At 37.5% G+C, this 14895-nt stretch overlaps 1 protein-coding gene across 2 annotated transcripts in view; it reads right to left on the reverse strand.

Annotated features, from left to right (window-relative positions):
* LOC131071469 (probable thimet oligopeptidase) overlaps positions 1–14895 on the reverse strand; it is a 296968-nt gene that overhangs the window by 167634 nt on the left and 114439 nt on the right. For both annotated transcript variants that reach the window (XM_058007329.2, XM_058007328.2), the window contains exon 6: positions 9140–9220. In XM_058007329.2, coding sequence (XP_057863312.2) covers positions 9140–9220 — 81 coding nt within the window. The remainder of the gene's footprint in view (positions 1–9139; positions 9221–14895) is intronic.

A 14895-nucleotide genomic window follows, 5' to 3' on the forward strand; every position in this document is an offset into this window, starting at 1 on the left:
CCTGTTTCGTCCCTTTGAATCCTGGAATACCTTTTTGTTGTCTTTCTTCCTGCAACCTTTCCCAACCTAGCCAAGAAATCAGTTGTGTCATCTTCTTCTTCAACTTCCATAGGCGCCTTTACTTTCATCCTTTCTTTTAACCAATCAGGAATTGTGGGCAGTTCAATACCTTCCTCTTCCTAATTACTTTCTTCACATGGATTACTTCAAGACATTATTTTTAAATCCCTTCCAATAAAATCTCTCTCGGATCTGCCTGTATGTTTTGAGGTAACCTTGGTGACCAGCAAGAGGAATATCATGGAAAGTCTTCAAAATCTTCTCCTTTAGCTTAGATTCAACCACAATGAAGATCCTTCCTTTGTATAGTATCAACCGCTCAACCAATTTGTACCTTTCATCATGAAAAGTACCTTCTATAATGCTGGTTGCAAACTGATTTTTGGCATAATCAGCCAGCAACAACTCCCTCCAATCAGCAGTAAGCTCGCATAGTGAGCTCAAATGGGGCCTTCTGGACAAGGCATCAGCCACAACATTGTTCTTTCCCTTAACATACTCAATATCGAAGTCGTAAGCCTGTAGCTTACTCACCCACTTTTGTTGTCTTTCATTCAAATCCTTCTAATGCATGAAGTGTTTAAGACTATTATGATCAGTCTTAACAATGAACTTACTCCCCACCATATACTGCCTGAACTTCGCAAGGGCATGCATTATGGCAAGCATTTCCTTGTCATATATCGAATACAACCTTTCAAGTCCTCTCAACTTCCTACTCTCGAAGACTATAGGATGCTTATCTTGCATGAGGACTGCACCAACACCTTCTCCAGATGCATCACACTGCAGTTCAAAAGGTTTGGTGAAATCAGGTAAAGCCAAAACGAGGCAGGAACTCATGATCCCCTTGAACTACTCAAAAATTGTTTGTGCTTTTTCGGACCATTCAAAAGCTCCTTTCCTTGTAAGATCTGTGAGGGGGGCAGCCAACTGAGAGTATCCCTTCACAAACCTTCGATAAAAACCACACAGACACAAGAATCCCTTCAAGTGTGTTATGTTTTCAGGAGGAGGCCAATCAATGATGACTCTAATCTTTTCAGGGTCTACCTTCACACCATCTACATTGATAATGTGACCAAGGTAGAGCAGTTCTTCCATTCCAAACTCACATTTGGGCTCCTTGGCAAATAGGGATTCGGATTCCAGTATGCTTAGCACTTCATCCAAGTGTTGTAAGTGCTCCTTCCAAGATTTGTTGAATATGAGTATGTCATCAAAGAATTTGTTCATGCATGACTGAAATGTGGCAGGTGCATTCCTCAAGCCAAAGGGCATGACTAGGAACTCAAAATGCCCAAAGTGGCATCTGAAAGCGGACTTCTCCACATCTGAAATTCTCATCCCAATCTGATGATACCCTGACCTAAGGTCAATTTTTGAGAAGAACAATGCACCATGTAGCTCGTCAATGAGCTCATCAATTCTCGGAATAGGAAACCGATTCTTGATAGTTTTCTGATTCATGGCCCTGTAATCCACACACATGCGCATGGTCCCATCCTTCTTTCTCACCAAAACAACAACCAAAGCAAAGGGGTTTTTGCTTGGCCATATGTAACCCATATCAAGCAATTCCTAGATTTCTTTCTCAATCTCATCCTTCGCTTCTTAAGATATTGATAAGGAGTAGTCATAACTGACTTAGCTCCTTCTTCGAGCTCAATGATGTCTTTTGCACCTCTCTCAGGGGGTCTACCAGGAGGTGGGTTCTCAAACACCTTACTTCTCTTGGTTATCAAGGCTTGAACGTCTTCAAAATAGTTTTGATTCTCTTTTAGTGGTTCTGAGGGCATGACCATGACCTTACTTCTATCCGTGATCAATGCTTAAATGTCTATGGAATAGCTACCCTTATCTACCAATGGATTTGAAGGCATTATCAAACACTCTACTGCCCACTCCACTTGGTAATGGCGGATCAGCCTCTCCATCCCTTTCAAAGATACAACTCTAAGTCCACCATGCGACATTCCTCTCAATACTACCTTCTTCCCCTCAAACATGAATTTCAGCTCCATGGTTTGCAAATTTAATGTAATCTCACCAAGAGATCTCAACCATTGAATCCCGAGGACTGCATCATCAGTCCCACCAATGCTAACCACAAAGAAAACATCTCTGATTTCATGATTCCCCAACTTCAGAGACATGATGGAAATCATCCGGTTATAGGATATAGTGGAGCCATCTGTTACCATGACTTTAACGCCCTCAACTTCCTCTGTCGCTAGTCAATTCTTAGCAACAATCCTTTCATCAATGAAATTGTGAGTCACTCCTATGTCAATGAGAGCAATGACACGATGCTCTCCAATCACACCCCGAACTCTAAAGGACTCATTCTTGTGAATGCTCGAGAGTTGAGCAACCACTCCTCTGTCTTCTGACCCAATTTCAGGCCCTTCAGGAGCCTCTTCATACTCGTTGTCCTCAACTTCAGTTTGTTGTTTTGAAAATTCAGAATCTGATCCATCCACAAAGTAGCACTCCATCTGATGCAAATTGCCCTTTCCATGACACTTATGTCCTGGGGCCCAAGGTTCTTTGCAAGAATAACAAAGATCCTTCCTTCGAAGCTCTTGACGGAGCTCATCATCCATTCACGGAGGGAAGCTCTTGGTCTGATTTGTGAATTTCTTCTTGTCCTTTCTCAAAGGAAAAGGCTTGGACTGCATTTTGTTCCTTGGGGCAGCCAACTCCATGCTTCGAGATTTCTTAATAGCTTCTGCCAAGGTGGGCGGATCAAATGCTTTAACCCAACCTCTCAAAGGTTCCTCAGGTCCTTCAATGAAAAGGACAACTAACCACTTCTTAGAGATGCTACTTACCATAACTGATAGATTTTGGAATTCAATTACGTAAGTGTCCAACGAACCTTGCTGTTTGAGTTGAACAAGTTCTCTAAATTTCACCTCTGGATCCTTGGTATCGAATCTCTCAATCAGCTTGTTGGTGAAATCAGCATAGGTGGTGATCAAGTTATGACCAAGGGTGACCAACCCATGGTACCACCATTCGTGGGCCACTCCATCCAAGTGCAAGGTAGCAAACTTGATGGCATCTTCTTCCGGCATAGGCCTCAAGGACAAGTAATTGTCCAACTTCTGCACCCATGCTCTAGCTGTGCTCTTGTGCTTCCATCAAAGTGTGTTAAAGTCACTCTTCCAAGAGCTTGCTGATAATCTCTTGGGGCAGCAAATCTATTGTCATTCCTCCTTCCTCTCTTCATTTTCTGATTCATAAATTGATCCAAGGTGAGGATATCTCGGATCTCCCCAGGGAGAGAAGCATACTCCATGTAGTTGTTCCTTATTTCATCAGCTGTAGGTATCTCCATTTCAGCTTGTTGTGCTTCTCTTGGCAAGAATACAGGTTGTAGAGGTCTTGGGGTAGAACCTCCACTGTTGCTCCCGTTGTTATTCCCATTTCCATTGCCTACAGAAGCATTAGAAGTATTCGCTTCCAGTCCATTGTTGGGTTGGTTAGGGGTCCCAACAACGCTCTGGTTAAGTTTGGCCAGCACTAGAGACATCACGTCCATCATGGCATTGAATTGTCTCTCATCCTACTTATCAAGTGCCTCATTCTGTTATGTAGCCTTGTCTACCATTGAATCCATTGAATCTGTAGAAACCAAATTCTCCCCTCTGTTTCTCAGTACTTCTGAAAATGTATCCTCTTTCGGCACTACCGGAATCTAAAACTGTTGTGTCTCCTGTTCTCAGTTGTAGTATCGAACGTCTCTATCACTCATGGAGAATTCTGAATCCTCTGAAACTCACAGGCTGGTAGGAAAACCAGCTTTGATACCACTGTAATATCCCCTTTTTTTTTTTTTTTTTAAGACCAATTATAATCATAAACCAACAAATAACCCGTTAAGGTTAGAAAGCATAAACTCAAAGCTTGCACACAGCTAGGTACTATATTTCAGCACTGAAAGTAGATTACAGCACACAGCTAGGTACTATATTTCAAGTACGAAACTGGAAAGCACTAGGGAGCCGCAGTCCGAAGGCCTCAAAGTTTTGATGCCAATCCGGCAGCATAACAATGCAAATTTTCAAGATCCCCAGAATGACAACACAAGGCTCATATTTATAACTCCATGCCTTCCCAAATGCAAATGCAAATGGAAATGGCGCCAAACTTCTCCAAATTCAATTTCATTTCACCTTATGTCCCCCCATGTCATGGACCCCTCCTTGATCGTTATATATATATATCCTAAATAAAACAATTATTATTATAAATATAATTACCAATAAATAAGTGTTTAAAATATTATTATTAATATTTTATTACTAATTTAACATTCTTGAAATATTCAAATAAAGATAAATTAATATTGCAACAAATCCTTTTATTGCAAATTCTTTCTGACGTCCCCATCCAAATGCTAAATAACTAGGAGAAATCTCCTTGTATTATCTTTATAGATTGATAATATTGAAAGCCAACTCTTCCGATATTCATTGATGTGACAAAACCGTACCATTACCGAACACCTGATGTAAGTATAATAAAATAACCCAATAAGGATAATAGTATATATAAAATGAAGAAATTAAAGAAATATATAAATTCAATTATTAAAAATGTATTAAGAAAGGAAATATTAATGTTAATGTTTATTTAATGTTAAATGTTTATTTAATATTAAAATATTAGTGTTAATGAATTGTAGCCTTGATCGGATTATTCCTAACGATGAAATCAAATGCATAAGTGGCCTATCAGCCTTGAGCATTTGATTACTATCCTTCTTCGGTATACTGCTAACGATTATGTTTATCACAACACAAGACTGAGGTTGATATAACAATCATTAATCATGTTGTTCGTACTGTTGGTATTAATAATGCTATTAACATTAATCTTAATGTTGATACTAATTACACCATGCATCAATATTGGATATCGACAGTCACATTGGTAAGCATCGATAATAAATATTGATATCATACTATGCGTCTATAATAAGTATCAAGAATAATACGGTAGTGATATTTAATATCGATTTTTGCATTGACTATTATATGAATTGATTAAGTGTATCGACTTGGGTTTTAATTATAACATGAATCGATAATGAGTATCGATTAAACAGCATACATATAGACTAATATATTGATTAGTTAATGATCGGTCAAGAGACATGTCTCACACAGAAACATGTTCTCTACGTAGAGACATGTTCCTACGGGAGACACGTCTCCACACTATCATATCTATAATGATCAAGCCAAGTATCTTGGAGAAAAAAAGGAGGAAAAGAAGGAAAGGAAGGAGAAAGGAGGGAAGCACTGGAAAAGGAAGGGCTGCGGACTTCCAAAGGGATCTGCGTAAGGTAAGGGATTTTCGTTTATGGATTATGTATGTGCGTGGACATGTGTGCCACATACACACATACATAATCAATAAATACTTTCTGCATAATAATGAATATTTTAATACGTATATTAATGAATGTTAATAATGAATATTTATTAATAACGAATATTTTAATACGTATATTAATGAATATTAATAATGAGTATTTTAATACATATGTTGAGGAATATAAGTAACGAACATTTTAATATATATGTTAATGAATGGTTCTTAGGTATTGATGAATATGTATGAACATAAGTAATAAATACATATCAATGAATAGTAGAAATATATGTTAAAGAAATAAACGTGAATATTGATTAATGAACATTTTTATGAAGATATGTTAGGGAATACATGTTAAACCAGGAATTTGTAAATGTGGATTATGGAATGGAAAATAGTAATCAAATGCAAAAAATATATTATAAATGTGATTACATGTTGGAGGCTATAAGAAAACTCACTTAGTCTAAGGGAGGGATTATGATAATCCCTAGGGCAGTATATACTGAACATTGATATGCATATGTATGGCTTGGTTGATTAAGTTCAACCAAGAAGAGACGGATCTGGCCGGTCCCCTCTGAGAACTTGGATGATGGAATGCATCACCCAAGGCAAAAATGGACATAGGGTCTTCCTTGGATGGCTTGGGTGTAAGAGGTTACACCCAAGACAGGAATCGAATTCACCTTCGACTTCCTAGAGGGCTTGGAACCAAGGGGTTCCAAGAAGGCGAGCTTCACGTCCGCCTAAGGACATACTTTGGTATGGCATTCGTATCCTTTTTATTAGATAAAAATTATGATTATGTTAATTAAGTATTTTTTAAGTTAGATTGCAATTTAGATTAATTATATAGATATATGTTTATTACATTCTAACAATCTATTTTGCAGGACAAGGATCTCTAACTACTAGGGACATTACACCCCACTAACTTGGCACCCACTCACCTTTACTAGGTAAGTTCGAACTTCCCCATGGTGGCGTCATTTTTGCAAAATAAACATTATACCAAAGATGCCTTAATCCTCTAAATGTCCACCACAAATTCGCCCTCTGACTTAGGAGATAATCAAATGAATATTACTTAATTAATTTTCCCTAAGTCATCTCCACAATTAATCAGTAACTGCAAATATTTAAATATTAAACCTTTGACAAGGATAGGATATTTAATTAAATTACTTATGACTCCCATACTGATCATTAACAGAAACCAAGATGAAGCGGAGTGAGAAGAACAAAGAACTGCTACAAGACCAGGACCCTATCCACTGCCAAAAATAGAAACACTCCATACTGCCACTTACTAAAAATAGTAAGTCATGAACTAATGCTCAAAAAAGCATGATCTTCGCACCCAGTGACAGAGCATGGAAAGCTCAGTAGGACAGTATCATCAAAACAGCCAACCCCTGACTTACTAAAAATAGTAAGTTCTCGCCTCATCAATGTTTGAAACCCTAATTCTTCATTCCACATAGCCTAAGGGTCTCAGGAATAGGCCAATGGACCACTGGAAGTACATCAACGAGAAGGGGACATTACAGCTACACACCACCCTTCTTGATAAAGAGTACTCCAAGGTGACTATTTTGATGGAAGATATGAGACAAACATGGATGAGGGATAGATTCTCCATAATTATGGATGGGTGGATTGATATCAAACATCGGCTACTCATCAATCTTATTGTCACTAGCATTGTAAGCTCTTATTTTCTTAGAGCTATAGATTGTTCACGGAAAAGGAAGGATTTAGCCTTCTAAATTTCAGATTTTGTGAGAGGCCATAGAAGAGGTTGGAGCCTCTAATGTTGTGCAGATAGTGACTGATTCAGCCCATGTGTGTAAGCTAGCAGGATTGATGGTGGAGAGTGCTTATAAGCATATTTTTTGGACCCCATGTTGTGTGCATGCATTGAACAATACCTTGAAGGACATTGGGAAAATTGATTGGGTGAAGGCAATAGTGTTAGAGGCTAGAGATGTGCAAATGTTCATTTGCAACCTTCACACTTCACTTGCATTGTTTAGGATATTTTTGAGGAAGGAATTCCTCAAGTCTGTGGAGACTGGATATGCTAGGTACTTTATTTTGTTAGAAAGGATGCTTGAGGTCTAGGAGGCTCTACAATCCATGGTGATGAATGCAAAGTTGGTTAGATGGCACGAGGCAAGCACACCAGAGGGTAAAAGTGTTTAGCAAAGAATCCTTGATGATAACTGGTGGTCCACAAATGATGTAAAAAAATTGGCATTCCTAATTTTATTATTTAATTTTCTAACTTGTAACTTGATTCAATGATTATCGTTTAATAAAATTTTCTAACTTGTAACTTGTTTTCTCCTTAAGATATATTTGCTCCTTCATTGAGCCTATTGTGCACACAATTAGATATGTTGATACTAACTCTCCGAACCTTGGAGAGATTTATAAGACCTTTGTAGCATACTTGGGAAAATCAAGCAATCTATTTATAGCAAGGACCCCACTTTGGGATTTTATGAGGAGCATCTTAGGCCTATTGTCACGAGACAATGGAACATTATGAACAACCAACTTCACATGGCAGCATTTGCTCTCAATCCTTGTACACATCGAGACCTAGGAGAGTGGCTCCATCTAGTGATGAAGAGGTGAAAGATGGCTTCTTTAAGGCAATTGCAAAAATATATAGTGAAGATGATTCTACCAAACTCCGCACATAGTGGCTTAATTTTGTCAATCTCCATGGTCAAACCTTTGGCAGACCAGAGGCAAGGTCAAGTAGACCTACATTAGCTCAAGCCAACCCTATTAAATGGTGGACATAGCATAGTAGAGATGCATCGGACGTGAGAGTACTTGTCATTCATCTTCTTTCATAGGTTGCCATTTCCTTTGTTGCAGAAAGGAATTGGTCCACATATAGCTTCATCCAATCAGTCAAAAGGAACTACCTTACCTCTAGACAATCACAGAAGTTAGTGGTTGTTCACAATGGATTATAGCTACAGGATCCCCAAACTCCCAAGTATCATCACCCTCCAACCTTACGTTGCAATGTCAATCCCGAAGATGCCATGCAAGTTGTGGAGGAGACATCTCAAGGATTGCTTGGGGATCCATTGGTTGAGGAGGCAACCCCTCGTATTGCTAGTGACTCAGACAAAGACTCGAGCTTTGATCTTGATTTAGATTCTTAGTCTTAGACCTACCATGTGCTGATTATGGACAGCCATATATTTTCTTTGTTTATCATGACATTATGATGGACAACTAATTATGGACTTTTATGTTTTCTATTTACAGTTTATTTCATTTCATAGTTATGGATGTTTATTATTTATCATTTTATGTCTATTATGGATGTTTATATCATATGTTTGTTGGCTGTGATGAATGAAAGCATTTGAATTTTGGTTAAATGTTTGTCAATTCTCTTGTGAAATTTCAATTCTAGTTCTTTTATAATGTTTTCTTGAAAGAAAAAATAGTCTGTTTTCACAATTTACTTACAAGTTTTCTTCTCCCTGTTAACCTCACATTTTTCCCTCTATAGCTTGACTTTCTCTTTATAAGTTTATTATGTATTTGTTCAATCTCTCACTTTCATTAGTTCTATACAGAAAAAATACTACACTGTCCAATGGCAGTCTGTTTTTATACTCATTTCAAATTGGATTGAATCACATGGAAGAAATACCTTGCAATGCTTTAGTATTGGATAGGTATGGATTGGTTTAATATTGACCTTCAGCATGCCATCCTCGGTTTTGTCCAAGCTCTGAACAGAATAGTTAAGATATGTCAATTAATAGCTCCACGCATTGATTGGGCAGAACAATCGACCCAAAAGAAAAAGTAGAAATCATTTTTCACATCAGTAGAAAAAGGAAATGCATATAGATTCTGTATAGCCAAAACAATGTAGTATGTCAATGCTGATAACAAGTATATCTCTAGCTAAAATCTAAAAGGAATTTGAATACTACAGAAATATTTCAATTTAGTTTTATTTATGAAAATATAAAGCAGTGAAATTACATCAAGAAATGGAGCACATTTGACTGTAGCATCTAGCTTTGTACAATTTGATTTAATTATTATTTAACGTGATTAACTCTCATTAGCATTGAACATTTCAGGAAAAAAAAAGGTAACATGAAACATCAGATTTTAAAACCTGTATTTTTTGCTACTATGTATATGACTACAGTAAAGTGATTTAGCTAATAGTACAAGAAACTTTAAATTGACTTGAATCCAACAAAACTAATCTTACTGAGAGTAGTTCATTGTACAAAATTTAAAAACAATAAATCTCATATTTATGCTTTTGACGCCTAAGACCAAGTTATCTCTTTGGTATCTTCCCTAAAGGGACAAGTGTTAATGCATGGTAGCTTATGCAAGATAAGATCTTCCTAACCTTCCTTGTTCTGTTATTTATCTACATGCTTCATGTCTGATTTATATTGCATATGATTATCGGATTGTACAAACATTGCTTATCATTATGCTATTGGGCTAACAACCCAATAGCATATTAATGTCAATTGTTAATTGGCATTAATATGCTATCGGGGTATTAACCCGATAGCATATTAAATGCTATAAGTTATCGGGTTAAATTCGCCGATACATACTTGCTATCGGGTGCATAAACATTGGCACCGATTCACATCTGTTATCGGGCTTAATTATATCGGGCATATTTGTTATCGGGTTTAATGAATACACCACTTCATTTGGCATTAACATTGGTTAACAAATGCACCGGTTGGATTATATACATCGTGCACTTTGAATCATCGGTGTTTATATGAACCAATTCATTATATTGATCAGTCATTATATTATGATATTACAATATGCTATCGGGGGTTTTTGAACCGATAATCAGCATTGTGTTAATGGTATAATTGTAAAGGCACCGATCAATGGGTGCATTGATCGGTCATGCCTAAAAGGCATGACCGCTCAATACACCAATTGACCGGTTGCCTAAATGATATATATGCCAATTGAATTCATTTGGAGAAGATATAGAAAATATTAAATGATCTCTCTCCTTCAGACCTGCAGATAAAAATCAGAATTATTAGACATTGACATAATTCCTCATATCCATATATAGCATTCATAGTTCATAACTTGTTCTTTAATTGAAATTGAAATAACTTTACATGGTATCAGAGCCAAGGTAATCGAACCTAAGGCTATTCAATTTTGATAAAATTCAAGGACTAAGTTACAAACTACATCACATTCCCATAATGGCCAACGCTATCAGATTCGAAGATAAACTCGGAGGTAGCGAAGATTTTTCAGCTTGGAAGTTTAGAATCAAAATGATTTTAAGAGAAAACAAAGTTGATTCATATGTCCAAACTGAAAGTGCACAACCAGAAGATGAAACCGAGAAATCCACATGGATCGAGGGAAATGATAAGGCTATTAAAATAATAGTGGATGGGGTAAGAAATAATATAATGCCCATCATTAGAAAGCAAGAGACGGCTTATAAAATGTTCAAGGCACTTGAAAGGACATTTGAGATATCAAATGCAAGTCGTACTCTGGCATTAAAACGAGAGATCAACCATATCAGTATGAACAAAGGGGAGACAATTAACTCCTACTTCATGAGGATATCAAGCATAAGAGATGACCAAGCTTCCTTTGGATACAACATCCAAAGCAAAGAGTTAACACTCATTGCTCTAGATGGATTGCCTAGTGGATGGAACACATCATCCAAAGCATCAATGCTAGGTCCAAATATCCTAAGTTTGAAAGACTAAGAGATGCCTGTCTACAAGAAGAATCCAGATTGAACAAGGTAGGAATAAAACAGAAGAATATAGATGAAGACTTGCAAGTCCTAAATACAAACATCAATAAGAAGTACAAAAAGAAGCAATTCAGGAAAAGAAAAGCTAAACAAGGCAAGAACACTTCTAAGAAAGACCTATCACATGTTCAATGTTATAGGTGTGACAAATTCGGACACTATGTTGCAAACTGTTCGGAGAAAGGGAAGCAAGCCACATTTGCAAAAGTGAGGAAATCTAGAAGAGAAAATGACTCCAAAAACTATGTCCTCTACTCAGCAATTACAAGCCATGCTTCAAACAAGTCTAACTCATGGGTGATCGACAGTGGTTCATCCAAACACATCACCGACTTTAGAGAAATACTAGACTCCATGATAGAGAAAGATGATGAGGAAGTAACCATCGGAGACGATTCTTCACATCCAGTCAGAGGACTCGGAACCTGCACCATCAAACTGAAGACAGGCATGTCACTACGACTTGAAGAAGTACTATATGTTCCAGGCATCAAAAGAAATCTAATCTCCATATCAACACTAGAAGATCAAGGATACAGAGTGACCTTCATGGAAAACAAGGTGTTGGCTATCTATATGAGCTATGTACAGAGCCCAATCTAGCATTGATCTCTAAGGTCATTGGTCGAAGACAAGGCTATTTGTATGAGCTATGTACAGAGCCCAATCTAGCATTGATCCATGAAGCAACTAATGCAAATGAAGTATGGCACAGGAGATTAGGCCATCTGAATTATAGAGCTTTGTCAACTATGGGAAACCTTGTCATAGGTCTACCTAAGTTGAAGCAATATCATTCAGAGGCATGCAAAGGGTGTGCCTTAGGTAAAAATACCAAAAGTGCATTTAAGAATAGTACTAGGAAAACTAGCAAAGTTTTGGAGTTAATTCATTCTGATGTATGTGGACCTATGTCCGTACCCTCGCTAGGGGGATTTTTGTACTATGTAATTTTTGTTGATGACTACTCTAGGAAGACGTGGATCTACTTTCTGAAATGTAAAGAATCAGAAGAGATCCTAAGTAGGTTTAAAGAGTTTAAAACATTAACAGAAAATCTCTCTGAAAACAAAATTAAAACCTTAAGAACTGACAATGGTGGGGAATACACATCAGGACTATTTAAAGACTTTTGTAAAAATTATGGGATTAAGAGGGAGTTGACAATACCTTATAATCCACAACAAAATGGAGTAGCTGAAAGGAAAAATAGGACCATAGTAGAAGCTGCCAAAGCCATGATACTAGATCAAAATCTAAACTTGAACCTTTGGGCAGAAGCAACTAACACTCTTGTGTAAATACAAAATAGATGTCCTCATTCACACCTTGAAGATAAAACTCCTGAGGAAGTCTTTACCAAGACAAAACCAGATATCAGCCATCTTAGGATATTTGGGTGTCCGGTCTATATTCATCTACCTAAAGAGAAAAGACTAAAACTAGAACCCTCTGGAAAAAGGAAAATACTTGTAGGATATAGTGAAACTTCTAAAGCCTACAGAATCTATGTACAAGGGCAGAGAAATATTGAACTCAGTAGGGATGTAATCTTCGAAGAAGATTTAGCCTTCAAAAGGGCCCAAAATACAATAGAACCTAAAATTCATAATCCTACTCCTAACCTAGAAGAAGAACCTACTCCTGAGCTTCAGAGGGAGTATCTTGAGGAAACTATAAGTGAAACACAAGACCCACCTATAGATAATCGCAAGAAAAGACCACTATGGGCCACCAAAACTATGGCAGAAGCTCAGAAGTTCGCTGCTCCTTCAACAACCTTCAGGGAAAGCAAGAGGCCTAATAAATTCATCAACTATGTTGCACTTATGAATGATCTCTCTAAAGCTGAACCTAACAATGTTTCAGATGCACTCAAACATCAAGAATGGATAGATGCCATGACTGAAGAATATCAGTCCATTATGAAGAATGATGTTTGGGAGATTGTTCCTAGGCCAACCAAGAAGTCTGTTGTGTCTTCTAAATGGTTGTTTAAAATCAAGCATGATGCAGATGGCAGTATTGAAAAACACAAGGCCAGATTTGTAGCTAGAGGGTTCTCACAGAAGGAAGGAATAGATTACAAAGAAACATTTGCACTTATTGCCAGGTACACATCAGTAAGAGCTGTCCTAGCCATTGCAGCAGCAAAGGGGTGGAAGGTACATCAGATGGATGTTAAGACAGCATTCCTAAATGGCGAGATCGTGGAAGAAGTCTACTTAGAGCAACCTGAAGGGTTTGAAATTCATGATGCAGAGTCTCATGTGTGTAGACTCAAAAAAGCTCTCTATGGGCTCAAACAGGCTCCCAGAGCCTGGTATGAAAGAATTGACACCTATCTCTCAAAGCTAGGTTTCTCTAAGAATGATGCAGATCCTAATCTCTACCTCAAAAGAAATAAAGGTGATATGTTAATATTAATTTTATATGTTGATGACTTATTAATCACAGGAGATGATCACCTAATAGATCAATGCAAGAAAGATCCATCCACAAAATTTGATATCAAAGACTTGGGGCTTCTTCATTACTTCCTAGGATTGGAAGTATGGCAGAATTCTGATAATATTATACTAAACCAAGGGAAGTACACCTTGGACATATTGACAAGATTTGGAATGCTAAACTGCAGACCCATGACCTCTCCTATGGAAACCAACTTCCATAAACTTAAAGAAGCAGCAGCAGAATCAAGACCTACTGACCCCACTCAATACAGGCAGATGATTGGGTCCCTGATGTATCTAGTAAATACAAGGCCAGATATCTGCTATGCTGTTAATGCCTTAAGTCAGTTCATGTGAGAACCTAAGGAGATACACCTGGTTGCAGTAAAGCATATAATGAGATATCTACAAGGTACCCTAAAGCTTGGTCTTAAATATGAAAAGGTTGACATAGATCTACATGGATTTACAGATTCAGATTGGGCTGGCAGTGTGACTGACAGAAAGAGCACTTCAGGGTGTTGCTTCAATTTAGGGTCAGCCATGATATCCTGGATCAGTAGAAAACAATCTTCAGTAGCTCAGAGTTCCACAGAGGCTAAATATATTGCAGCTTCAATGGCTGCCCGAGAAGCAGTATGGCTAAGGAAATTGCTCGTGGGATTATTTGGAGAACCTATGAAACCTACAATCATTCAGTGTGACAATCAAAGCTATATAAAACTCTCTGTAAATCCAGTATTTCATGACAGGTCCAAACATATTGAGATTCCATATCACTATGTACGAGATATGGTTGACAGGAATGTGATAAAGTTAGAATATGTGTGTACAGGAGATCAGACTGCAGATATTCTGACCAAACCACTTTCCAGAGTGAAGGTTGATCACTTCAGAAAGGGTTTAGGTATGATAGAAAGGTAATCTGCTTTGTAATCTATACTTACATATATTTAAGATGTTTAATGTGTAAACTTCTTTGTCATGTTTGGACTATCTCTTGGCTTCTTGCCACCTTTGTTCATATCTAAGAGGTGACGATCTCTCAGATACTGAACACTTGTATGTAGACATCATAAGGTGACGATCTTATGATAGTCAAACCAGTAATCATATTGGATCACTGGTAAGTCATGGATATGATATGACTAT

This window comes from Cryptomeria japonica, chromosome 6, assembly GCF_030272615.1.
Source record: "Cryptomeria japonica chromosome 6, Sugi_1.0, whole genome shotgun sequence".
In the NCBI taxonomy this organism is placed as follows: domain Eukaryota; kingdom Viridiplantae; phylum Streptophyta; class Pinopsida; order Cupressales; family Cupressaceae; genus Cryptomeria; species Cryptomeria japonica.